This window comes from Suncus etruscus, chromosome 6 (genome assembly GCF_024139225.1).
Source record: "Suncus etruscus isolate mSunEtr1 chromosome 6, mSunEtr1.pri.cur, whole genome shotgun sequence".
Classification (NCBI taxonomy): Eukaryota; Metazoa; Chordata; class Mammalia; order Eulipotyphla; family Soricidae; genus Suncus; species Suncus etruscus.
Window position 1 is genome coordinate 50,680,018 of NC_064853.1, and position 25,965 is coordinate 50,705,982.

Genomic DNA, 25,965 nt, shown 5'->3' on the forward strand with positions numbered 1-25,965 from the left:
TGAGGCACAGGCCATAGCAGAATCCCTTAGGGCAGTATCCCGGCAAGGTGGGGTCTTGGAGACAGATTGGGGGCTGAGAAGTTAGGAGGCTGACAGAACATGAGGTGCACATAAAGGAGCTCCGGGCTGATTCCCAGCACCAAATATTGTAGGACTCAGGAAGCCTGTATCCTTTCTTTATATACTTATATAATAATGTTTTTAATTGAATCACTGTGAGATAGTTACAAAGTTGTTCACGACTGGGTTTCAGTCAATGTCCAACACCAGTCCCTTCACCAGTACACATTTCCTACCACCAATGTCCTGTTTTCCTTCTGCCCTTCCTACTACTGCCTCTATGGCAGACAACTTTCTTCTCTGAGTTCCTTTTTTTTTACTCTTAAACTCTGTGGTTTGCAATATTGCTACTGAAGGGTTATCAGGTATATCATTTTACTTCCTTTCACCACCCAGTTCTTTTTTTTTTTTTTTTTTTTAGTTTTTGGGTCACACCCGGCGGTGCTCAGGGGTTACTCCTGGCTGTCTGCTCAGAAATAGCTCCTGGCAGGCACGGGGGACCATATGGGACACCAAGATTCGAACCAACCACCTTTGGTCCTGGATCGGCTGCTTGCAAGGCAAACACCGCTGTGCTATCTCTCCGGGCCCCACCACCCAGTTCTTAACCAGTGTGGTTGTTTCCAGCTATCATTGTCATAGTGGAGGCCTATGTCCTTTCAATCCCCACTGGGAATGAGCACCACCACATTGTTGGGCCTTAGCACTGAATTATCTGGCCTGATTGGCCAAGTATTGTATTAAGTGGCCCCAGACAGCCTGAACACTGTTTCTGAGTGTCTCCAGCTCTACCACCAAAAAAAGGGAAGGGAACTGATGTTAAGTGCCTAGAAGGAGATGCCAATCTATGATTTGTTGGCTGTCAGTGATGAGCAATAGTACCATTGCTGTTATCTACATGATGAGGTCTCCTGGCAGGAATGTGGGGCAAGACCCCCACAGAAATCCCTCCTGTTTCTCAAATGATCTGAGCTCCAAGCAGCTGGACTAACTAACTGGCCCTGCTCCATTTCTTGTCATTGTCAAGATCTTGCATGCCACATAGTGGAGATAGGGCAAACTCCTGGAGGAAACGTAGAGACAAGTGGACTTTAACTCAACTGTAAGTTTATTAGAAAGGCCATGGACATATGAACCCTGAGTTACCAGCTGAGGAAGAAATGAACGAAAACCACTGTCCCTCTTGGCCTTCCCTGGCCTCCCATGAGCTCAGTCCTGTGGCTGATTCCAACGTAAGTCAGCCAGAAAGTGCTTCCAGGGCCTCTGGGGTTGCCCCCACCTGACTGCAGGGGGCCAATGAGGCCAATGTTGATGCTGGTGCCTGGAGTGGGGAGCCAAGGGACCTTGGGTCTCCCCTCTAGCAGGGAGTGGTTCCGAACCCCCTAGCAGAACAGCCAGGAAAAGGGGCTGGTGAGGAGTAGAGCAAGTTCTTCTTAACAGCCAAGAGTCTGGAAAGTGCTGGCCAGCCTTGGAGTGTGCAGATGGCTAAGGTAGCTGACCATGGGGGTTCCAGGCAGGACCACAAAGCTGCTTTAAGGAGGCTCAGCCACAGGCAGCCCTCCTGTGATTGCCTCTCCTGGGTATTTCTGCTCCCAGAAAGGCAAATGGATCCTCTGAAAATCCGTGGTGGTTGATGCCATTTTCCCCCTTAGGCCTCTGACCACCATCCAGGTGTGACCCCTCCCTCCCCAAACAAAACACACACACACAAAAAAAAGAAGAGTTTGTACAGTGATTCGGTTTCAAGCAGCAGAGCCTGAGCCGAGAAGAGTCCATCCTGGGGAAGAAGGCACTTCTCACACCCCTGCTGGGGTGGTCTGGGCTAGCTGCCTCCAGGGCCCCTAGGGGCGCAGCTCCTCCCGCCTTGTGCCACGGGCCTGCTCCCTCTGGGAAGTAGGCTTTCTCCATCCAGCTAGCACCACCCTGAGGCCTGGGTACCCCAGTCCTTCACAGGGTGGTCGATGGCAACTTCCTCACCCGCCGCTGGGCCAGGATAGAAGATTCGATGGGCTTCAGCTGCGGGGTGGGCTTGGAGCTGTTGAGTGCAGAGTATGTGGCCGCCATGGCTCCCTGGGAGAGAAGGTGGAGAATGAGTGCACAATGGTGGTGAGACAGATAGGAGAGGGGACATCTTCCAGTACCAGGCCAGCCCCTCCTAATATTCCTAGCCCAAGAGAACCTCTCTGAATCCGGACTTGGTGGCACTTCAATATGCAAAGTTCTGCCTCTTCTCTTGGGGGCAGGAGAGAGGGTACTAAGGAACTGGAGTGCACACTTTGCATGTGGGGAATTGGATTCATTTCCTAGTAATTCATAACTCTTTGTGCACTTCCAGGAAGGAAGGTAGTTTCTGATAACCAAGCCAGGTCTGATCTAAGCCAAAATCAAAGAGAAATAGCCGGAGTTGCAGCTTCAGGGTCCTGTTGACACCCACATGTTAGACCCAGGCTCCTTGTGTCACACAGGCATGGTCTGACCTGGCTCTGCCACCCCAAATCCTTCCCCATGGGTCCTTGGCCTGCAGGCAGTCCCCACTGCAGTACCATACCTTCACTAGCTGTGGGTCCTGGTGGGACAACTGGCTTTGGGGAAGCTTATCTTTCTGGGTGATCCACGGGTGCTGTAGGACCTGCTTAGCTGTAAGTCGCTGGTGGGGGTCCACATGCAGCATTTTGGACACCAGGTCCTGGGGACAGAGAGAACAATGGGTTGAGGGAGTAGATAGCTGGGTCCTGCTGTGGGGGGAAAGGGCCAGACACCCCCTAAACACCCACAGCATCTTTGTGATCCTTTTCCACCCTGTCCCCAGCCACACAGAACCCTGCTGAAGGGCAGGGGGTGCACTGGTGGGCCGTGAGACCCTTTGAGCTTCTTCCAAAAAACCCTTTTCATCACTCCTCTCACTTCTGCACCTTCCAGAAGCCATGTAGAATAATGAAAAAACTTTAAGGTTGGAGTTGTACCAACTCATATTCAAAACCTCTCCTTTTTTTTTTTTTTTTTTTGGTTTTTGGGCCACACCCTGTGCCGCTCAGGGGTTACTCCTGGCTATGCGCTCAGAAGTTGCTCCTGGCTTCTTGGGGGACCATATGGGACATCGGGGGATCGAACCGCGGTCCGTCCTAGGCTAGCGCAGGCAAGGCAGGCACCTTACCTCCAGCGCCACCGCCCGGCCCCAACCTCTCCTTTCTAAGTTAACTTTTCTAAAATAACATACTCTGAGCAAGTTATTTTAACTCTCTGAGCCTCAGTTTCTCTTCTGAAAAGCAGATAACACCTATATTATGAAGCCAATGTGAAGTGGTACCCATCATTGAGGATATTCAGCCTAGGTCCATATTCCACAGACAGAGGCCCTTATCAAACACCACTGGTCTATCTCAGGACCTGGGACACACAGAAAGGGCCAGTGAGTATCCAAGTTGCTCAGTGCTCTAAGGGTGCAGCAGGCTGCCAAAAACCTTTCACTTAGAGCCACAGCCACAGGCAACCCTAGGATGGGATCCTCTCCCCACCCCCAGCTGCAGCCCTGTCTGGAACTTCACATACTCACCTTGGCTGTCTCTGAAACCGTGTTCCAATTCCCCCCACTTAGGGTGAACTTCCCACTGCCGATCCGGGTCAGGATCTCTTCTGGGGTGTCACTGGGCCCATTGGCAAATGGAGTGTACCTAGAGATAAAGTGGCCCTGTCAGATACAGCCCTGGTTTCCTTCCAGGGATCTGGTCAGCTTTGAGTCTTCTTCATCTCATTGGGTTCTCCTGGAGAAGCTTCTTCCTCCTCACCCAAGCCAGGGCCATGCCTCTGCTCCAGAGGACACCATGGCCAGACCCGAGGGCTGGAGGACATGGGGGAAGGAACCCAGGTGAGCGGGCACTCACCCTGCCAGCATGGTGTAGAGCAGGATGCCCAGGCTCCAGATGTCGCAGCCTTCATCATAGCCCTGGCGCTTCAGCACCTGGCAGGAGGCAGGCAGGGATGGTCAGTGCGGAGGAACAGCGGCTAGAACCCAATAAGCTGGATTCTCCATGGGAGCTCTGGGGGGGTTCTGGGAGTAGGCAGAGCCACCTTTGCCCAGTCTCCTTCCTTCCCCAGTCAGAGAAGCCAGGCCACTCACCTCAGGAGCCACAAAGTTGGCAGTGTAGCAAGGGGTCATGAGGAGCCCATTTTCCGCCCGCAGTTGCTTGGCAAATCCAAAGTCACAGATGCGCAAGCACTCAGGGTTGCCTGATTCGTCCACATATAAGATGTTGCTGGGCTTGAGGTCCCGGTGCACAACCTGGGGACGAGGACATAGTACAGCTGCCACTGTGGAAGGCTGCTAGCACCCTAGGCAACTGCCAGGGAAGGGGAGCAGGGCAGACAGGCCCAGCGAGAGGGACAGAAGGACCTAGGAGCTTCAAGGATCAGAAGGGGCTGAACTAGGAGAGTGCTGTTAGTGCTGTGATGCGGAATCTCTCAGGCATGTCTACAGGTAGCACTAACTTCCCAAGAATTCCTCAGTCATCCATTAGTCACTCCACCTCACTGAACAACAGTGCTAGCCTTGCCTTTAGCACACTCTTCTAAGACATTCCCATGCCTCAGTTTCCCACATGTGCATGACACATATTTTCAGAGCCCAACTGGTACTCAGCTTTCTTTTTTTTGTTTTGTTTTTTTGTTTTTTGGGCCACACCCAGTGATGCTCAGGGGTTACTCCTGGCTATGTGGGACACCGGGGAATCGAACCGCGGTCCGTCCAAGGCTAGCGCAGGCAAGGCAAGGCACCTTACCTCTAGCGCCACCGCCCAGCCCCGGTACTCAGCTTTCTTACTCTAGCTCCTGTCATCTGATTTACTGCAATGACTTCTTTTTTTTTTTCACTTTTTTTTCACTTTTTTTTTTTTTTTTGGTTTTTGGGCCACACCCAGCGGTGCTCAGGGTTACTCCTGGCTGTCTGCTCAGAAATAGCTCCTGGCAGGCACGGGGGACCATGTGGGACACCGGGATTCGAACCAACCACCTTTGGTCCTGGATCGGCTGCTTGCAAGGCAAACGCCGCTGTGCTATCTCTCCGGGCCCTGCAATGACTTCTTAACTCTGCTTGCTTTGCCCTCACCTCCTCGTCTGTCCTAAACCCAGCCTGAGAAACCCTGACATGGAAAGCAGACGAAGAAGCTCCAAGCTCCTTGGAGACAAGAGAAGAGTCCACTTGCTGGTACTCCTAACCCTCACCCTGTCTGGAACTCCTGGGATTTTTACACTCTCCCTCCTTTTCCGTGGGCTGTAGACACACTGGTCTTTTTGCTAGTCCTTCAACAAGCCAAGCATATTCCTGCTTCTAGACCTTTGTATGTGCTATTTCTGCTTTCTGGAATACTCTTCCTTCAGATGCTGTCTGGGTCCTTGGTTTGTTTCTTTCAAGTCTCAGTTCAAATCTCTCCTTATCAAAGTGGCTCCCCTGGATCATTCTGCATTTACAGCAATCACAACCTATCTTCCTCTGTTTCCTTACCCTGTTTGATATTTTGTTGTTGTTTTTGGACCACACCCAGCTATGCTCCTGGTTCTGCACTCAAGAATCACTCCTGTAAGCTCAGGGGACCATATGGGAAATGCTTAGGATGGAACCTAGGTCAGCTGTGTGCAAAGCATGTGCCCTCCCTGTGAGTGCTCAGGGGTTCCTCCTGGCTCTGAGCTCAGAAATCACTCCTGGCAGGCTAGGGAGTACATATGAGATGCCAGGGATCAAATCAGGTAGGCTTCAGGTTACATGCAAGGCAAATGGCCTACCCACTATGCTACTGCTCTGGCCCCATGTATTTACTTTTTAAAGATTTACAGATCTGTATGTGGTTTTAAAAAATTGTGGTAGGCACCACCACAAGAAAGAAAGAAAGAAAGAAAGAAAGAAAGAAAGAAAGAAAGAAAGAAAGAAAGAAAGAAAGAAAGAAAGAAAGAAAGAAAGAAAGAAAGAAAGAAAGAAAGAGAAGAGAAAAGAAAGAAAGAAGAAAGAGAGAAAGAAAGAAAGAAAGAAAGAAAGAAAGAAAGAAAGAAAGAAAGAAAGAAAGAAAGAAAGAAGAAAGAAAGAAGAGAGAGAGAAAGAAGAGAAAGAAAGAGACAAAGAAAGAGAGAAAGAAAGAAAGAAAGAAAGAAAGAAAGAAAGAAAGAAAGAAAGAAAGAAAGAAAGAAGGAGGGAGGGAGGGAGGGAAAAAGGGAGGAAGGAAGGAAAGAAAGAAAGAAAGAAAGAAAGAAAGAAAGAAAGAAAGAAAGAAAGAAAGAAAGAAAGAAAGAATGTAAGAAAGAAAGGAAGAAGAAGGAAGGAAGGAAGGAAAGGAAGGAAGGAAGGAAGAAAGAAAGAAAGAAGAAGAAAGAAAGAAAGAAAGAAGAGAAAAGAAAGAAAGAAAGAAAGAAAGAAAGAAAGAAAGAAAGAAAGAAAGAGAGAGAGAAAGAAAGAAAGAATGAAAGAAGAAAGAAAGAAAGAAAGAAAGAAAGAAAGAAAGAGAGAAAGAAAGAGAGAGAGAGAGAGAAAGAGAAAGAAAGAAAGAAAGAAAGAAAGAAAGAAAGAAAGAAAGAGAGAGAGAGAGAAAGAAAGAAAGAATAAAGAAAGAAAGAAAGAAAGAAAGAAAGAAAGAAAGAAAGAAAGAAAGAAAGAAAGAAAGAGAGAGAGAAAGAAAGAGAAGAAAGAAAGAAAGAAAGAAAGAAAGAAAGAAAGAAAGAAAGAAAGAAAGAAAGAAAGAAAGAAAGAAAGAAAGAAAGAAAGAAAGAAAGAAAGAAAGAAAGAAGGAGGGAGGGAGGGAAAAAGGGAGGAAGGAAGGAAAGAAAGAAAGAAAGAAAGAAAGAAAGAAAGAAAGAAAGAAAGAAAGAAAGAAAGAAAGAAAGAAAGAAAGAAAGGAAGGAAGGAAGGAAGGAAGGAAGGAAGAAAGAAAGAAAGAAAGAAAGAAAGAAAGAAAGAAAGAAAGAAAGAAAGAAAGAAAGAAAGAAAGAAAGAAAGAAAGAAAGAAAGAGAGAGAGAGAAAGAAAGAAAGAATGAAAGAAGAAAGAAAGAAAGAAAGAAAGAAAGAAAGAGAGAAAGAAAGAGAGAGAGAGAAAGAAAGAAAGAAAGAAAGAAAGAAAGAAAGAAAGAAAGAAAGAAAGAAAGAAAGAAAGAAAGAAAGAAAGAAAGAAAGAAAGAAAGAAAGAAAGAAAGAAAGAAAGAAAGAAAGAAAGAAAGAAAGAAATTGTGTTGGAGAAGGGATGAGATTGTACAGGGGGTCACACTTGGTAATGCTCAGGGGTTACTACTGGCATTTTTTTGTTTTTAATATAAATAAATTCTTCAGGAGCCAGAGCACAGTGGGTAGGACATTTGCCTTGCACATGGCAAACCTAGGTTCGATCTCAGGCATCTCATATGGCCGTCCAAGCCTGCCAGGAATAATTTCTGAGCTCAGAGCTAGGAGTAACCCTGAGTGCCTCTGGGTAAGGCCCAAAAACAAAACAAACAGTAGGGTTTTTTTTTTGTTTGTTTTTGGGTCACACTGGCAGGGCTTAAGGCACTTGCCTTGCACATAGACCACCCCATTAGATCCCTGGCACTACATATGGTCCCCTCAGCATTGCTAGGATTGATCCCTGAGAGCAGGGATAGGAGTTATCCCTGAGCACAACTGGATATGGCTTCAAACTCCCTCTCCCTCCCCGATTATTTTAAGGTTTTTGGGTAGTGTTCAGGCAGCGTATCTAGAGACCTTGTGGGGCCAGAGCCAAATTTGGGTCTCTCACATGTAAAGCATGTGCACTGAACCTTGAAGACATCTTCTTCTGACCCCATGACTTGTATGATTTATGTCTATGCAATGTCTAAAAGGAAAGGAAAAGAGAGGGGGGGGAAGAGAGAGAGAGAGAGAGAGAGAGAGAGAGAGAGAGAGAGAGAGAGAGAGAGAGAGAGAGAGAGAGAGAGAGAGAGAGAGAAGACAAATGTTTGCTACAGAGGCAGGCAGGGAGAGGGCAAGTATGGAGGGAAACTGGGGACATTAGTAACAGGAAATGTGCACTAGTGAAGGGTGTTGGGCATTATATAACTGAAACTCAATCAAGAACAACTTTGTAACTGTGTATCTCATAGTGATTCAATTAAAAACTATTGTTTGGGGCCGAAGAGAGCATGGAGAGATAGCATGGGGGTAGTGTGTTTGTATGCAGAAGGACAGTGGTTCGAATCCCGGCATCCCATATGGTCCCCTGAGTCTGCCAGGAGCGATTTCTGAGCATAGAGTCAGAAGTAACCTCTGAGCCCTGCCGGTGTGACCCAAAAAAAAAAAAAAAAAAAAAAAAAAACCCTATTGTTTGTTTTGTTTTGGGGCCTTACCCAGCAGCACTCAGGGTTACTCCTAGCTCTGAGCTCAGAAATTAATCCTGGCAGGCTTGGACAGCCATATGGGATGCCTGGGATCAAACCTAGGTTGGCCATGTGCAAGGCAAATGCCATACCCACTGTGCTCTGGCTCCTAAAGAATTTATTTATATTAAAAACAAAAAAAAATGCCAGTAGTAACCCCTGAGCACCACCAAGTGTGACCCCCTGCCCCCCCCCAAGAAAAACCCTGGAGGTTGGAAAGATAATATAGTGCATGCAGCTGAGTGGGGTTCAATGCCCAGCATCTCATATGGTCTCCTGAGCACTGCCAAAGTGACTCCTGAGTGAAGAGCCAGGAATAACCCCTGAGCACCACTGGAAGTGATCCAAAAACAAAAATAAACAAAAATGGAATCACAAATTTTGCTACAACATGGACAGAACTAGTGGGATTCCTATTACATGAAATAAGTCTGAGGAAGACAAATAAATACTGGATGATCTCATTCATCTGTGGTGTACAGAGAAACAAAGAATAGACAGAATCAAAGGATAACAAACCCTTGGTCTTGGATTACAAAACTCAGATGATCTGGGCCCAGAGCAATAGTATACTGGGTAGGATGTACAGTGGGTCAGGTGTTTGCCTTGTACGCATCCAACCTGGGTTTGATCCTGGCACCCCACATGGTCTGCCAAGCTCACTTGGCTTTGAGTGCAGAGCCAAGAGTAAACCATCAGATTCACTAGGAGTGGTCAAATAAATTAACTAATAAATTAATAACATTTAAACAACATTTAACAAGTCTTTTGTTTGTTTGTTTTGGGGGCCACACCCAGTGATGCTCAGGGGTTACTCCTGGCTCTGCGCTCAGAAATCGCTCCTGGTAGGCTCAGGGGACCATCTGGGATGCTGGGGATAGAACCCAGGTCTGTTCTAGGTCAGCCGTGTGCAAGGCAAATGCCTTACCACTATGCTATAGCTCCGGTCCCAATATTTAACACTTCTTGAATATGGGCAATAGGTATTTGGGGATTGCTTCAATTTTTTTGTATTTTAATAATAAAGTAGATATAAGACAGATAATATAGTAGGTGGGCACATGACTGAGCTGGGTTCAATCACTGGAACCCCACATGGTTCCCTGAAATGAACCCTGCCAGTAGTAAATGGTAGGTGTGGCCCAAATTTTTAAAATTTCATTTTAAACAAGGCATAGGCTATGACAAAGTGTCTTTGGGCACTTTAGTGATAATAAGATGGATTCGTGTACACCAAGATCATAAATGTCAACACCATTGTAAACAATGGCATAAGTTGTGTGTTAAAATATGAAATTATAGATACTGGAGAGATAATACAGAGGGTAGGGTGTTTGCCTTGCAATGTGGCCAACTCAGGTTCAATCCCAAGCACCCTATACGAAGTCCTGAACCCACCAGCAGTAACCCCTGACTACCACAAGGTATGACCCAAAACCATAAAATAAACTAAAACCATTATAGCTTGAAGTAGGGCAGAGGTCTCAGTGGAGCATTGGGTGAGATCCCAACATTGCCAAAGTTCCCACCACAGTCCAGCCCTATTTTCTATTTTGCCCATGTTTCTGTGGCCTAACCATGAGCTGACTCTGGGCCTGCAGAGTTCTTCAGCATCTCTCTCTCTCTCTCTCTCTCTCACACACACACACACACACACATACACACACACACCCCACACTCCCACACCTGGTGATGGCCTGCAGAGTTCTTCAGCATCTCTCTCTCTCTCTCTCTCTCTCTCTCTCTCTCTCTCTCTCACACACACACACACACACACACACACCACACCACACTCCCACACCTGGTGATGGCCTGCAGATTCTTCAGCATCTCTCTCTCTCTCTCTCTCTCTCTCTCTCTCTCTCTCTCTCTCTCTCTCTCTCACACACACACACACACACACACACACCACACCACACTCCCACACCTGGTGATGGCCTGCAGATTCTTCAGCATCTCTCTCTCTCTCTCTCTCTCTCTCTCTCTCTCTCTCTCTCTCTCTCTCTCTCTCTCTCTCTCTCTCTCTCTCACACACACACACACACACACCACACTCCCACACCTGGTGATGGCCTGCAGAGTTCTTCAGCATATCTCTCTCTCTCTCTCTCTCTCTCTCTCTCTCTCTCTCTCTCTCTCTCACACACACACACACACACACACACACACACACACACACACACCACACTCCCACACCTGGTGATGCTCAGAAATCACACCTGGCAAGCTTGAGGGATCAGTGAGAGGCTAGAACTCAGGTCAAGTCCAAGGCTAGTGCTTTATCCACTCTACTAGCACTCCAGCCCTCTTTCTTTTTCTGTTTAGCCATTTCATATAGGAGAAGGACACAAAGAAATCCTCCCTCTTCAGATCATGGCAGTTTTACTCTATCCCATAAGCATAGCCACTAAAAATCTATTAGTAGTAGAAAATGTGGTAGTCAAATGGGAAGAGACCCAACATTTTACTTCTTTCCATATGGACCCTGGGAAGGGTACTAAGAGTTTGCAGACAGGGAAAAGACTCTGTGCTGACAGCTTTCCCCAATCACACACAGGACTTGGATTCAGCTAGTCACATAGACTGTATACTCTTCATCCCCACACTGTGACACAAACTACCCTAAAACATCCTGTCGGAGAGAAACTCATGCTCTTTCCAGTGCTGATATACTGTGAGGTACTTTTCTTCCCACCCTGTGCAATGACCAAGCCACACTTGAGCCCTCTGCAGCACCCACGTGTCTCCAGCAGTGCTTCCCCCAGTTCCATTTCATCTGCAGCTAGACTCCTGGCCAGACACTCCTGGACCCTAGCAGCTTCCCACGACAACAGCTACATCTAGAGTCAGAAACCACTCCCATGGTGACTCCTTGTCCAGACACCTCTGTTCAACTATCTGACTCCAAGACACTTTCGGCAAGCCCAGAGTCTTCTTTTCCTACTAGCAAAAGAGAACTCCAACAGTATCTTCCTTACAGAATTGCTGCAAAACCAACTGAGATCATGTAAAGAAAGAGCTCAGCATGATGCTGGGTATTCAGCAAATACTGAAGAAATGTCATTTTTCACAACCCGTCCTCAGCTCTCTCTTCCTCCTAGCTCCCCACCCCTACCCCCCAGCCCCAGTCTCCCAGGCCTGTCTCTAGGGAGACTGCTAAGCCAGGCCCTGGTGCTGTACTCTGGCTATCAGACTCGTGAAGCCCCCTACTCCACTCAGTCGATACTCCAGACATACCCCCTGGGAGTGCAGATACTCCACAGTCTTGCTGATGGTGTACAGAACACAGCTAGCCTCTCGCTCCGAGAAGAATTTCTGCCTGAGGATCTTGTCCAGCAGCTCGCCACCCCGCATCAGCTCGGTCACCAGGTACACATGTTTGCCGTCGTCGTACACCTATCAAAGACCTCACTGTCAGGCCCTCAGTGTATGTCAGCCTGGGCCCCCAGATGGCCTGCCTGCTCATTAAACCATGAAGAAGGAACATGTACACAGGGATACGTGCCCAGTACTTTCAGGCTGTCCTGGCAGGGTTGTCACTTCTGGACCCTTGTCTTCCCCAGAAAGGACAATGTTGGAATGTCCCCTGGTGGACAAGAAAGCTCTCAAGGTAGAGAGGTAGAGTCCTGGGAGTGGAGCCAAATAGGACCCTCCACCCAGACCCACGAGCACTGCAGGAGACTCAGTGATAAAAAATTAGGTTCCGGGCCGGAGAGATAGCACAGCGGTGTTTGCCTTAGACTCAGAAGGATGGTGGTTCGAATCCCGGCATCCCATATGGTCCCCCGAGCCTGCCAGGAGCAATTTCTGAGCATAGAGCCAGGAATAACCTCTGAGCACTGCTGGGTGTGACCGAAAAACAAAACAAAACAAAACAAACAAAAAATAAACTAGGTTCCCCGGTCCCCCAAGCCAGGAGCAATTTCTGAGCACATAGCCAGAGCACATAGCCCTGAGCATCACCAGATATGGCCCAAAAAACAAAAACAAAAAAAAAATCAGGTATCCCCAGTGCCCACCCCATTCTCAAAGCACCCCCACTCACATCTTTGAGAGTGATGATGTTGGGGTGCTGTCCATACCGCAGAAGAATCTCAATCTCTTCTGAGGGATCCCGCTTGCTCTTGTCAATGACCTAAGAAATGGGGTATATGTGTGGTGCTGGATCCATCCCTGCTCCAGAGTCCACAGGGTAGGGCTCCCAGTCTTTCACTCAAACACCTATACCCATGGAATTTGAAGCAAACTTTCTCCTAACACACCTAGCCAAAACTACAGGGGGATGTTTCCCACCCAGCAGCCTTAGTCAGATGGGGCCAGGATTAGTTTTAGTGCCCAGGAAAGGGTTATAAGATGTGTCTGATCCTAACTTAATTCCTGGTACCACAAGGCCCCTAAGAATCACCAGGTATAGCTCCTAAAAACCCCAGACACTAAGCAGTATCATATCCTAAGGTTTCGTATTTAAATTATCTAGCTGGCTGGCCAAGAATTGCCAGGAGGGACTCCCTGAGCACTGTAACCCCACCCCTGAAAAGATTAAGTCAGAGGCCCACCTTGACAGCATACTCCATGTTGGTGGCCTTGTGGACACAGCGCTTACACACAGAGTAGGAGCCCACACCGATCGTCTCCTTGACCACATAGCCGTCACTAAACACCAAGTTCTTCCCGTGGAGTTGCTGTAGGAAACCAAGCAGTGGGGCTAAGGTGAGGCAGAGGCTATCTGACAGCAAGGCCAGGGGTCAGAGAAATGGTACTGGGCAGGGACAGGGAGCCTGGACAGGAATCTGCCGCCCTCTGGGGCTCAGTTTCTTATATCACATAATGGGTACTCAGTGGACTCCTGGGCTGCCAGAGTGCAATAGTGGGGGTGTGAGGGATAGGCAATGAAGCTGCAACTCTCAAAGATCTCAGTGGGGTACAGGAGCCATAAGTTGACAAGCTGGCTCCCTTTCTGGATGTAAAGAGCCCATCTTATAGGATATAAACTGAAAAAATGTTTCTGGGAGGAATTGGGTACAGGGGTCCACTATCATCGGGGGAAATCTCAGATCTTGGGAACAGCCCTAGCATATGCCACAGTCCTCTCATCTAGCCTGATTCAATATTTCTTCCTTGGACAGAGATGTCATAATCGGTAAGTCAAACAACCAACTTCATTTTACACACACCCTAGTTCATGTCAGCCTCTCAAGGATCCCATGAAAAAGATTCTCTCATGCCTCACTCCTGAGAGATGGAGAAATAGTCAGCTCAGCTTGTGCAGCAGGTACCCAGGCAACCAGTTCGAGTTGACATTTTTGCTTCTGAATCTAAGTTTCTCCAATGGCCAGGGCAGTAGATAGATGGTGGACAAGGGGTAGCTATGAGCCACCTCCCACCACTGTCAGGCGCCCAACAGCCACCCCAGGACACCCCACCCAAACTGTCCTGACTCTGCGCTGGTGAACAAGAATCTGTGTCGTCATCCCTGCTGTACAAATGAGGCCCATGGGAACTGGAGGGTCAGTGGGGTCCAGGGTGGCACCAGTGTTGAGAGCCTAAACTCTCATGCCCTGCTGTGTGGCTCTTAGGTGGCTGCCGGTTTCTGTCCCTTACCTGAACCACCGAGTGCAGCGGTGCCTGTGTGGCACGAGGTTTGCCTTCGTCATCCATCAGACCAGTGGCCACAAAGCTGAAGCCACGGAACAGCTGATGAGCACCCGCACTGGGGGGGATGCCTGGGGAGTCTGGAAAGACAGGAAGGGGATTGTGAGTCTGAGGGGACACCTCTGACCCAAGGCAGCCCCCCAAAAGGAGAGGGTAGGGCATCAAGCATGGAGGCCTTGGCAGCAGCATGAGGAACCATCTGTCCTGGGCCCACCTCCACTCGCCAAATTCCCAGTATGTGTTTAAACCAGCCTGGCCCAACCAGGCAGGAACCAAAAAGACTCCCATAGGTCTGGGCTAAGTCCAAACAATTCATTCCTTCCAGATGCCTCTGCCCAGCCTCCCTGCCTTGGTCTGCCATTCAGCACAGCAGCCAGAGGAATAGTTCCCTCATTGACCCCGGTCTCACCTGTGCTTATCTTTCAACTCTCCCTCCTTTCCCCAGTCAGGCAGATGAAGGCTTAGCCACTCTCTACTCACACTCCTTAATGCCAAACCTCTCAGAATCTTAAGTCTCTGAGCCATCTTCTATGCTGTTCCCTCTAAAGTAGTTAATCCACTCCCTGCCCACCCTCCAGGGCTCAAGAGCACACATTCCTTAGAGATATAAAGACTGAAATTGTAAAAAAAGAAAAAAAAAAAGACTAAAGTGCCTTTAACTGCTAGTAAATGCCTCTCCTTAAACTGTTAGGTTAGGTACATGTTTTCCTATCTCTCTCCCCACTGCAGAGTGTACAAGAGGGACCCAGTGTTGTGATCAAATGAAGCACAAATAGGGACCAGACAACAGTACAGCAGGGAAGGTGCTCGCCTTGCACAGCTGACCCAGGTTTGAACTCCATCACTCCATGTTACCCACCAAGAGTGATTCCTGAGTATTAAACTAGGAGTAAGCCCTGAGCTATATCAGGTGTAGTCCTCAAACTAAAATAATTTCAGGGACCAAAGAGAGAGCATGGAGGTAGGGCATTTGCTTTGTATGCAGAAGGATGGTGGTTCGAATCCTGGCATCCCATATGGTCCCCCGAGCCTGCCAGGAGCGATTTTTGAGCATAGAGGCAGGAGGAGTGATCCCTGAGCGCTGCCGGGTATGACCCAAAAACCAAAATCAAAAAAAAAAAACAAAAAAAAACAAACAATACAAATAAGACAGTCTGTTTCCTCAGAGATGTGTTAACCGTAGTGATAATGCCTCTTCTCTGCTGAAACCTGCCCCTCTGAGTGTACTTCCATAGCTCCCTCAGTTACCAGGACAGGAATTGAGGATTACCAAGTTCCTTCCTGGTTTGCACTCTCACAGAAAGCTGGGGACCAAGGCATTCTTCTAAGTCTGAACTCACAGTCCACATGGATACCCTGAGGCCTGTTGGGCAGAGTAGCCAAAACCAATCCCCATAGTTGCTCCTGATGTCTGGGCACAGTCACCTCTATGCTGCCAGAGGAACTCCACTTTGCATTTCTGTTGGGTGAAATGTTTTTGTCCTGACACCAGCAGGAGGCTGACATGTCTAGGGATACCAGTGGGCTGGAAATGCCTTGGGCTGGGGTCCTGATGTCTTCACTGTGGCCTTTGTCTCCCATGCCCCCAGCCTGACACAAAGACATTGCAGAGTTGCAGGACCCAGTGAGAGACCCACTCACTGGTCCCCACGTGACCTGCTAGAATCCCTAAGCACCTGTAACCTAAGGTGCCTGGACACCTGCTCCTTTCTAAGGCAGCCCAACACAAGCCAAATGAGGGACGTACCCCTGGGCGTGCGGGATGTGAACTCAGTGTCAAAGTAGAAGGTGTCATCGGGCTGAGCCACAGCTGGCTTGAAAGGGGGTTTGATCTCACGACGATACAGTTTCTAGAAGTTAGAGTGGTGTAAGGTTATCCGAACTATCCCAGGATCCTCAGGTGGGGGAGAGCCCTCTCCTCACCACCCACTGAAGAAGCCTGGGGATACTGGTTGGGCTATACACTCACATTCCAGTCGATGGTGGAGTAGAAGACATGTCGTTTGATCTCCTCTGCCCCATCGGGCCCAGAGCCTGGAAGAGCCCCAAGAGATAGTCTGTCACAGCCTGAGCCCCTCCAACCCCACCACCACGTGCTGTCTGCTGTCTAGGGCCAGCAGATAGAGCAGTCCAATTAGAGCAGAGATGAAGGAAAGACTTGGGTTACCCCCAATCTGCCCAGCCATCACCCCAAAACCTCCTGCTCACTCAGCATTTTCTATTTGCTGAAGCCCTTTATGAGTTGCTCAGAGTCAAAAGAGAAGAGGGGCTCATTCTGAGGTCTGCAGAGAGAACCCCTTCTCCCCCTGCCCCCCGCCACCATAAATTTCTGGGGCTCTGATACATTTCCATGTCAACCACAAGACAGGTTTGCCCCATTCACTCTTAGGGCCTAGACTAGTCCTAAGTAAGTCAAGGTAGGGGCCAGAGAGACAGTATAGCAGATAGGGTGCTTCCTTTGCCTTTTTTTGTTTTTATTTTGAGTCCACAACAGGCAGTGGTCAGGATTAATTCTGGCTCCTAGTGGGCTCAGGAGCCCATATGGGATGCCAGGGACCCAGGTTATCCGATGCAAGGCAAATGTCCTACCTGCTCTGGCCCAGTGTGCTTGCTTTGCATCTGTCCAGCCTGAGTTCTACCCCTAGCATCTTCTATGGACCCTAAGCAAGCCAGGATTAATCCTTGAGTATAGAGTCAGGAATAACCCCTGAGGTTATGGCAAGATATGACCCAAAAACAAACCAAAAAAAAAAAAAAAGTCGTTGCAGTGTTGGTGAACCCAGGAGTTACAGAGCATATACACACCATGACCACACAAGTTGCGAAGCTATGGGCCTCACTTGCTGCAGAGCCAGGAGAGAAGAGATGGAATCTCACAGACCATGGAAGATCAGCTGGGTGGCTGAAGCCACTTAGCTCTGATGGGCCCCTCATCTCTACACCCAATGCTCATGGAGGGCCTCTGTGTGTCTGTGGCATGAACCTGACACCGACCCTGGGACCTGAGCTGCTGAGCCTGAGCTCACGCGCTCATGCTTGTGCCAGCAGCCTTGGCTGAGAGCTGTGTGGGGCCTCTGTCCTTGTCCCAGGGGGTGGGGATGACTCAGTTCCTGCCTATCCCCACACACAGGTCACCCCCCCCCCCCAGCCCCAAACAGCACACAGGGAGCCAAAAAGGAGGGAGCCCGGCAGCATTGTCTGCCCACACAAAGGACAACAGACCCTTTCAGGCCCAGATGTGGCCCTGTGGCCCGCTGCAGCTGTACCCCTTCCCTCCACAGCCCAAGCTGCTTACCAAGCCGGTTGGCAGGATTCCGCTTGAAAAGGGCCCGCAGGAGGCTCTGGGCTTCCGTGCTCAGAAACTGGGGCATGCCTAGCTTCGCCCTGAAACAGCCCCAGGTGTCATCAGGGGGAGCCCCACCCCAGAGGCTGTCTCCCCTCCTCCCTCTGGCCAGCTCTGGTTTCCAGCTCAGTCCAGACAAGTTACCTACTAACTTACCTCCTGAAGGTTTTGGGGACCCATCCCACAGCTCCAGGGGAAAAAGGGGGGGCCCTGGGAAGCATACTGCTTACCCTAAAGAACTCATTAGTGGGGGAATCTGAAGTAGCTACAGGGTATTTTTCTGACCACTCCCTACCCCAAAGTGAGTTTGGAGCTGGGAAAGGGCCCTGAGGTGTCAGGGAGGGGCGGGTGCATACTTCAGAATCAGTGTCATGGTCTCCTTCCGATCCTTCCCCTGGAAGGGCAGGGAGCCCGTCAGCATTTCAAACTGCAGAGAATAAGATTCAATTAGCTCAGTCCTGGCTCCTCCCACCCCAGCCACTCAGCTCCTGTCCCAGGAGTCTGTCAGGTCTGACCTGAAGAGCTCCAAACCCACCTGGGCCCAGACTGTTGGCCTCTCACCCCACTGTAATCTAAACAGCAAGAATATCTAGGAGCCAGAAACAAGGGGAAGCCCAATCTAGGATTAAGGGAAGGCTCTGAGGCAGGGCCAAGCCCAGAACCCTTCCAAGGAAAGGAGGCCAAAGAAATAATAAGGCGTTTGTCATGCACACAACTGACCCTAATCAATCCCCAGCGCCACATAAGGTCTCCCCACCACTGCCAGGAGTGATCCCTGAACACAGAGCCAGGAGTAGCCCCTGAGCACAACTGGGTGTAGAGGTAAAAAGAGAGGTGCAAACAAAGAAGGAAATGACAGCTTGGATGAAAGGCATTTTCAGCTTGGTTGGGGGAAAAGAAAGCCTGACAAATCATCAGTCCCCATGTACAAACGAGGAAACTAAGACCCACAACTTGGGTTGGCAGCTTTAGACCTCTCGAGTGCTCACCATCAGCACCCCATAGGACCACCAGTCAGCACTGTGGGTGTGGCCCTGACGGTTGACGACCTCAGGGGCCATGTACTCCACTGTCCCGCAGAAGGAATAGGCCTTTTTCTCGTGGTCAATGGCCTCCTTGCTCAGGCCAAAGTCTGCAGTCAGAAGGGCAAGAAGACACGTCTTTAGGAAGCCCTGTTACTACCACCCTGTATCCAGGGCCTACCCCCTCACCACGGCCAATACTCTCAGCGATGGCTCCCATCTCCTGGGGGAAGCTGAGACCCACAAAGCTGTGATGACATGCCCAAAGCCACGGGAGGGAAGCAGCAATTCAAACCCAGATAGTATGGCTCTGAAACTAAGATCCTAAAACCCTTTGAGTGTCTGACACAGGCACAGGATGAATGAACCCCAAGCACTCAGCCCAGACCCTTTTCAATTTCCATCCATGATCATAGCTAGTGGGTAGTGAAGACAAACCAGAAAGGGCAAGACTCCCCACTCACCAGTGAGCTTGATATGGCCCTCCTCATCCAGAAGGATGCTGTCAGGGAGAGATGGGGGTGAGCATCCCATAGCTGTGACCCCTCCATGGGTTGTGGGAGCACTAACGAGGATATGGGGTTACCCAGCCCAGAGAGGGTGCTTCATTCAGGTCCACCTGATTGGGGAGGGGGGGTCAATACCTCACAGGTTTGCTGCCTACTTTCTTTTTTTTTTTTTTTTTTTTTGGGCCACACCTGGCAGTGCTCAGGGGTTACTCCTGACTGTCTGCCCAGAAATAACTCCTGGCAGGCACGGGGGACCATATGGGACACCGGGATTTGAACCAACCACCTTTGGTCCTGGATTGGCTGCTTGCAAGGCAAACGCCGCTGTGCTATCTCTCCAGGCCCTGTTGCCTACTTTCTTTGCTGATCCTTGAGAAAAACTGTATGAGGTAGGTACCTCTTGAATTCCATTTTAACAGTGGGAAAATTCAGGCTCAGGAAAACTATTACCTCCCCACAATGACAGATAGTAGGTGATGGAAAGATGATCTGAATTCTGCCTAGCTCTAAAAGCAGATCTCAATCTACCTCAGCACCTGCCCATGGCTCCCATCTGAGGAGATGTAGATGGTATGAAAAATTCTAGAAAATTCAAGAGGGCCATATCAAGGAACGATTTTTACTGGTAGCAACTCAAGTGGCACACTGGATTAACAAAAAAGATGGGCAAAACCTTGGCTTGGAGGGACATGGTCTTTAGTCGGGACGCACTAGTAAATTGTCAGCCTGCCACGATAACTTGCTGCCACCTCCACTCCACTCCCCCCACCATGGGACAACCCAAGAGAGGGGGGCTTTCTTAGGAGCACTACACCCACATCCATCAGAGTGAGTGGATGGAGAGTCCAGGTAGGGGTCTCAGGGTCTACTTCCACGCTCTCTGGGGAGGTAGGTGGGGCCTTGACTCACTTCTCAGGCTTCAGGTCTCTGTAAATGATGCCCAGGCTGTGCAGGTGGTCCAGACCCAAAGCCAGCTCAGCTAGGTAAAACTTTACATCCTCCTCTGTGAACATAACCTGTAGCAGAACGGGATAGGACCAGTCAGTTGGGGAGCCTCTCCCTCAGGGGCTGGGACACTGAGTGTCAGCAGCTTCCTGATCCCGAGGGGCCACCTTCAGCAGAGCTTAGAGACCCAGGTGCCAATATTCTTCTCCTTATACAGGAATCTGATGTGTGAAAAGATCACATTACATGACACTGTTCATAAATAGCAAAAGATGGATCAGAGCAATAGTACAGTGGGTAGGGTGTTTGCCTCGAAGGCAACAGACCTGGATTCAATCCCTGGCATCCCATATAGTCCCCCAACCCCTGCCAGAAGAGACCCCTGAGTACAGAGCCAGGAGTAAACCCTGGGCACTGTTGGGTGTGCCCCACATCTCCCCCCCAAAGAAAAATAAATAGCAAAACACGAGAAAATGGCACCTGCAGGATTGCTGACAAGAGACAAAGATGAGGATATTTTTCATATAACCAATGCTAGACGGTGAAATGGAACAAGGACATTTTCCAGACTCTGGTATGAGAGATTTCTTTTTGGTATTTGGGCCACATACTTTTTACATTAGCAAGAGGGCAAGATTCAAAACACTAATTGGACTGGCTTGTGTTTATAAGTGAATGAAAAGCTTAAGAAACCAGTAAAAATGTTTACCTATGCAGGGGCCAGAGAAATGGCACAGCGTTAGGGTGTTTGCCTTGCATATGGCTGACCAAGGACGGACTGTGGTTCGATCCCCCGGCTTCCCATATGGTCCCCCAAGCCAGAAGCGATTTCTGAGCTCATAGCCAGGAGTAATCCCTGAGTGTCACCGGATGTGGCCCAAAAATTAAAAAAAAAAAAAAAAAAAAAAAAAAAGTAACAAAAAACTTTATCTATGCAAGGTCTCCTGAGCCACCAGAAGTGATGCCTGAGAGTAGTCAGAAGTAAGCCCTGAGTACTGCCCAGGTGTGTCCCCAAAATCAAAATAAATAAATCAAGGTTCAACTGAACCTGTTCAAATCCCCAGCACAATGACCTTCCAAGCACCACCAGAGGTCACTCCTGAGCACGGCCAGGTGTGACCCTAAATAAAACAACAATATAAACAAGTTTATGGGCTGGAGTGATAGCACAGGGTAGGGCATTTGCCTTGCACATGGCCGATCCAGAACGGACCTTGGTTCGATCCCCAGTGTCCCATATGGTACTCTGAGCCAGAGTGATTTCTGAGTGCGTAGCCAGGAGTAACCCTTGAGCCCTTGAGCGTCACAGGGTGTGACCCAAAAAGCAAAAAAATAAAATAAACAAAATAACAAGTTTGCTTCTCTTCTAAAGATAAGATATATTAACGGTCCCATGCAGTAATCTGGCTCAAACTATTTACATCAATTCAACAGTTTTTTGTTGGCATAAGACAATGAAGTATCAAGCTTTCCAGCCAGAGATAGTACAGTGGATAGGTCACCTGCCTCTTATGCAGCAGACCTGAGTTCAATTAACCCCTGGTACCCCAAATGGTTCCCCAAGCCCACCAGGAGTGAAACCTTAGTACAGAGCCAGGAATAAGCCCTGAACACAATAGAGTGTGGTCAAAAAACAAACAACAAAATACATTACGCTTTCTATGTGTATTTAGGCTTTTTTCTGGAAGAATGGAGCTATGAGCTACCCATAGCTCGCCAGCATTAAGGTGACATCAGCTCCAGAGTTGAGTCATCCTCAGCCTATCTTGGAGGACTCTAAGGCTTTGTTAAGAGGTACGCTTTGCACTGGAGTGGGATAAAGTTCCTGGGTCAGGCTTAGGTGCCAAGTCTAAGCACCCACCATCCACAGGCCCTGGGAGGAGGTCTTGTGGCCCCCAGTTCCTTCTGGGACCTCTGACAGACAAGGGTAACTCACTTCTTTTGAGAGCCGTGTGAAGAGGTCCCCACCACGCAGAAAATCCAGAATCAGGTAGAGTTTGCCCTCTGTCTGGAAGGCTGGAAAAGAGGACAAGATAGGTGAAGTTAGCTGGATCCTCAGTCCTGCCCTTCTGCCCCCAACAACCTTGGCCAGTCCAGTGGATGGGAAATGGGGCTGAGCCCGAAGGCCAGTCCAGGCTGGTAGAGAGTGTGAGAGCAAATGGAGGGGCTGCAGGCTCACCATAGTGCAGCTTCACCACAAATGGGTGGTTGACATCAGCCAGGATGTCTCTCTCCATCTTGGTCCGGACACGGTCGCGCACTGATCAGGAGAAAGGCAGTCACTATGTGTCTCATAGCAAACACAGTAGCCCAGGCCTGGCCTTTCCTGGCAGTGTCTAGGCTGGGCCCTTGACTGCCTAATGTCAGAGCTACTTCCCACCATGTCCCACTGAGCATCCTTCAATTGGGCCAGTTGGAACAATCTGCTCCTCTGTAACCCCTGGAAGCCTTCCCCAGGACCCTCTTCAACTGGCATAGGCCCCTGGGGAGCTATCTGAAAAGGCAGGTCCCGGTCCCTGAGGCCATAATTCAGACTCACATGCATGCACATGTGCACGCACACGAGCACACACACACACACACACACACACACACACACACACACACACGAGCAGCCCTGGGGACAAGGAGGCCTGTGGGTGTGGCACCTCGACATGAATATTACAGCAAATCATGACACTTCAACTTTAAAGAATAAACTTCCCTAGGCAATGCTGATTATCACATTTTTCTCTGACTCAGTTCAGGACTCACCTCCTCCAAGAAGTCTCCCTTAGTGGGCAAAGCTGAGCTTGGGACCCTGTGCACCTCTATAGTTTTGGTGCTTCCCTCTTCACAGTACCTTTTATTCTTTTTTCTTTTTTTTTTAACCTTTTATTCTTGTGTGTGTGTGTGTGTGTGTGTGTGTGTGTGTGTGTGTTTTGGGTCACATCCAGCATGGCTCAGGAGTTATTCCTGGCTCCAGGCTCAGAAATTGCTCCTGGCAGGCACAGGGGACTATATGGGATGGGATTCGAACCAATGACTTCCTGCATGAAAGGCAAACACCTTACCTCCATGCTATCTCTCTGGCCCCAACCTTTTTTTCTTTTTTTCTTTTTTTTTTTTTTTTTTTTTTTTGTGGTTTTTGGGTCACACCCGGCAGCACTCAGGGGTTATTCCTGGCTCCATGCTCAGAAATTCTCCTGGCAGGCACGGGGGACCATATGGGACACCGGGATTCGAACTGATGACCTCCTGCATGAAAGGCAAACACCTTACCTCCATGCTATCTCTCCGGGCCCAACCTTTTATTCTTGACCTTAATTTTGTTTCCCTTCCTCCATGCTGGGGCCATGCTGGAGTTACTAGATCCCAAATACATCTAATATCTAAAAACTACCTCTACACATTCACTTGGCAAACTGTTCCTGGTTCCCAGATACCCTTCCCCTATTCGACTTCCAAGTAACAGCCCAATGGTTACTCTTTCTGAGAGACCCCCTCTCTAAGCTATAACTTTTTTTTTTTTTTTCCCAAATGTGGGGTCAAGAAAAAGGCTTGGATTCTATACCTTCAGATTACATGCCTCAGATATAAGTCACCTCACAACTCAGCCCCCAAACCCCTTGAGAGCAGGGTTGTCTCCCTCAGTCCTGGTCCAGCTGGGCCCTCCATAGAAGTGGCCCCCACTAACCTTTCAGTGTCGCCTTCTTTAGTACCTTCATGGCGTACAGGTGTCCATTGTCTGGCCGGGTAATCTTCCTCACCAGGAACACCTGGAAATGCAGCAGCGAGGATGCAGAGGAGAGGGGAGACCTGCCAGTGCCCACTCTCCAGGTCCTAGGGTCCTCTACCTACTTCCCTAAACCCCAAATTAGCTTCATTCCCTCCTGAGGCACCAGCTAGCTTCTCATCTTCTCCACAGTCCCACCCACTCTTACCTGCTGAGCTGTAGTCCTTAGGTGACCCTTCACCTCTACCTTACACACCCAGTGCTGCTCTCCCTGCAATGGGATTAGGACTCACTTTGCCAAAGGATCCCTGGCCCAGAACCTTGAGGAGCTCAAAATGGGATGGGTCGGCCTTCTCGGAGCCAGCCTTGACATGGTGAGTGATGGAAATCTCCTTGAGGACACCTTCATCCTGAAAGGGAGAGAGCAAAGGTCTGAAGACAGGCCCCTCCAGACCAGACCTAGCCAGAGAACAGCTCTAACCGTGCCACCTCCAAGTGGACAGAGGCAAAAAGGGTCACCCAGATGGGGGGTGGGATGCGGGAGGGCTGCTCTTGTCATTGATCTGCCACCAGGCCAGCCCCAGCAAATCACAGGCACAAGCAGGCCAGGCCAGTTCTAGGTTCTGACTGAGGCCCACAGACCAAGGCAAGGAAGGTGGTGAACCCCTTTAGGCATCCTCCTGGTAGGGCTCCCACCCCTTCTGCGGGAAGTTGGGTTTTGCCACAATAGGAAGTAGGGTTTGTTCTTATATGAAAAGGTAAAGTTGGCCTTCTGTTCCTGATCAGCACAGATGATAAGATCCCTCTGGCCAGTAGGATGAAGCTGAGTTGCACAGTATTCAAGAATCACCTGGGATTCCCCCACCAACCCAGGAAGTGCCAACCTGGGGTGGCAAGGAGTTTAGGCCAGAAATTTCACGCCTCACCCACCAAAAGTTCCCTCTCTACAAGTGCATACTCAAAGCCCCTGGCCAGCCTGAGCTGTTTCAGAATGAATTTTGCCCTTCCCTCAACCTGCCAATGCTGACCTGGAGAACTGAATGTTCTCCTCACCTCCCCAGGAAGCAAGTTTGAGCCATAGTCAGTCACCCAGGATGGCCGGGGCTGGGCCCGGACAGCCCCCAGATAGTCTAGGGGCCAACTGGCTGCCAGGGCACCTGCTCCTAGGGCCCCCAAACAGCTTTGATTCGACATTTGGGCACACTCACCGAGCCCTGCCTGGGGCCAGAGCCAAGGCCAGTGGCAGGCATAGAAGTCTGGCTGACCCTGGGCCGCTGCTTCCTGGGCAGCCAGGAGAGCCGGCCCCAGAGCCGCAGAAGGGGCGGCTTGGGATCCTGCTCCATCCGCCTGCCAAGGCAGAGGCACCATGGCAGGAGCAGCGGTTCAAGGGCTGCGAGGAGGTGGCCAGGCCTGAGGCGGATGTGCAGGGTGAGGGAGGGGGCCGGGCCTGTTCTGGGCCACCAATCATTCAGAGCTTGTGGTTTCCCAGCTCTAGACACCCTCCCCACATTCCCTTCCTCTCTCTCGCTCTCTCCCCCACCATGCCTGAGGACAGTCCTGGGGCCCTCCCCTTATCCTCACTGTGGGCTACCAAGGGAGAGCCCCATACAATCAGCAGCTGAGAAATAGATATAGGTACCCAAGAGCAGACAGAGCCTGAGAATCCAGTCAGAGAGAACAATCAGCAGGCAGAACAGCCACTGGCTCCATAAGTGAGGACAGAGAAAGAGGGGTACCATACAGGCAGATGCAGGTGGGCATCACACCCAGGAAGAGGGGAAATAGGCAGGCAGGTACATAGCAGAGCACTCAGGCAGAGCAGGGCTGAAAGCCACACTCAACACTGAGATGAGGGGACACTCCACAGGCAGAGATGTATGGAGACATGGAGCTAACAGGCAGAAACAGAAGGGAACAGATGGGCACCCAACAGGCAGGCAGATGGGAAATTTCAACAGGCAGAAATGGAGCACATATCCCAACAAGTGAAGACAGGCACAGCCCCCCACAGAGGAGCCCAAGCAGTAGCAAGGCCCAGGCAGGTACAGGGTCTGGCCAATCCCAGGGCAGAGTTCTGGGGACCAGGACTGGAGACACCACCTGCACCCCCAGCTTTGGGAGGGCCAATGAAGGTTCATACATGGCAGCCAACCATCTCCCAGACTCCTAGTCTCGAGTTTTTCTTCCCATGCCAGGGTCTGAGGGGCTACGAAGGAGGATGGCAGACTGAGGGACAATCTGACAGCTGACTTAATCCAAATGTCCCTGAGCTGTTGTTTTCAGTTCTAGAAAGAGGAATCACCAGGTTCCAATCGAGACCAAGACCTAGTTGACCTGAACCTCTTGGTCATTGTCTG

General features: G+C 49.7%; 1 protein-coding gene and 1 non-coding gene across 4 annotated transcripts in view; both read right to left on the reverse strand.

Annotated features, from left to right (window-relative positions):
- Positions 1-1,149: 1,149 nt before the first annotated feature.
- Positions 1,150-25,965, reverse strand: part of RPS6KA1 (ribosomal protein S6 kinase A1) — a 45,969-nt gene continuing 21,153 nt past the window's right edge. For 2 of the 3 annotated variants that reach the window (XM_049774709.1, XM_049774712.1), the window contains 20 exons: positions 23,902-24,018; positions 23,570-23,651; positions 22,073-22,153; positions 21,830-21,909; positions 19,858-19,964; positions 18,904-18,941; positions 18,407-18,549; positions 17,774-17,844; positions 17,370-17,458; positions 16,044-16,108; positions 15,822-15,924; positions 14,024-14,154; positions 12,979-13,104; positions 12,468-12,557; positions 11,660-11,818; positions 4,178-4,339; positions 3,942-4,018; positions 3,614-3,731; positions 2,609-2,746; positions 1,150-2,130 (listed from right to left, as the gene is read on the reverse strand). In XM_049774709.1, coding sequence (XP_049630666.1) covers positions 2,008-2,130; positions 2,609-2,746; positions 3,614-3,731; positions 3,942-4,018; positions 4,178-4,339; positions 11,660-11,818; positions 12,468-12,557; positions 12,979-13,104; positions 14,024-14,154; positions 15,822-15,924; positions 16,044-16,108; positions 17,370-17,458; positions 17,774-17,844; positions 18,407-18,549; positions 18,904-18,941; positions 19,858-19,964; positions 21,830-21,909; positions 22,073-22,153; positions 23,570-23,651; positions 23,902-24,018 — 2,100 coding nt within the window. In that variant the 3' untranslated portion in view covers positions 1,150-2,007. Of the gene's footprint in view, positions 2,131-2,608; positions 2,747-3,613; positions 3,732-3,941; positions 4,019-4,177; positions 4,340-11,659; positions 11,819-12,467; positions 12,558-12,978; positions 13,105-14,023; positions 14,155-15,821; positions 15,925-16,043; positions 16,109-17,369; positions 17,459-17,773; positions 17,845-18,406; positions 18,550-18,903; positions 18,942-19,857; positions 19,965-21,829; positions 21,910-22,072; positions 22,154-23,569; positions 23,652-23,901; positions 24,019-24,816; positions 24,952-25,965 lie in introns of those variants that run through there. The other variant, XM_049774711.1, reaches the window with a different exon arrangement.
- Positions 10,734-10,874, reverse strand: LOC126012515 (small nucleolar RNA SNORA29). The gene has a single exon (XR_007496974.1). It is a non-coding gene; the product is annotated as a small nucleolar RNA SNORA29 (small nucleolar RNA).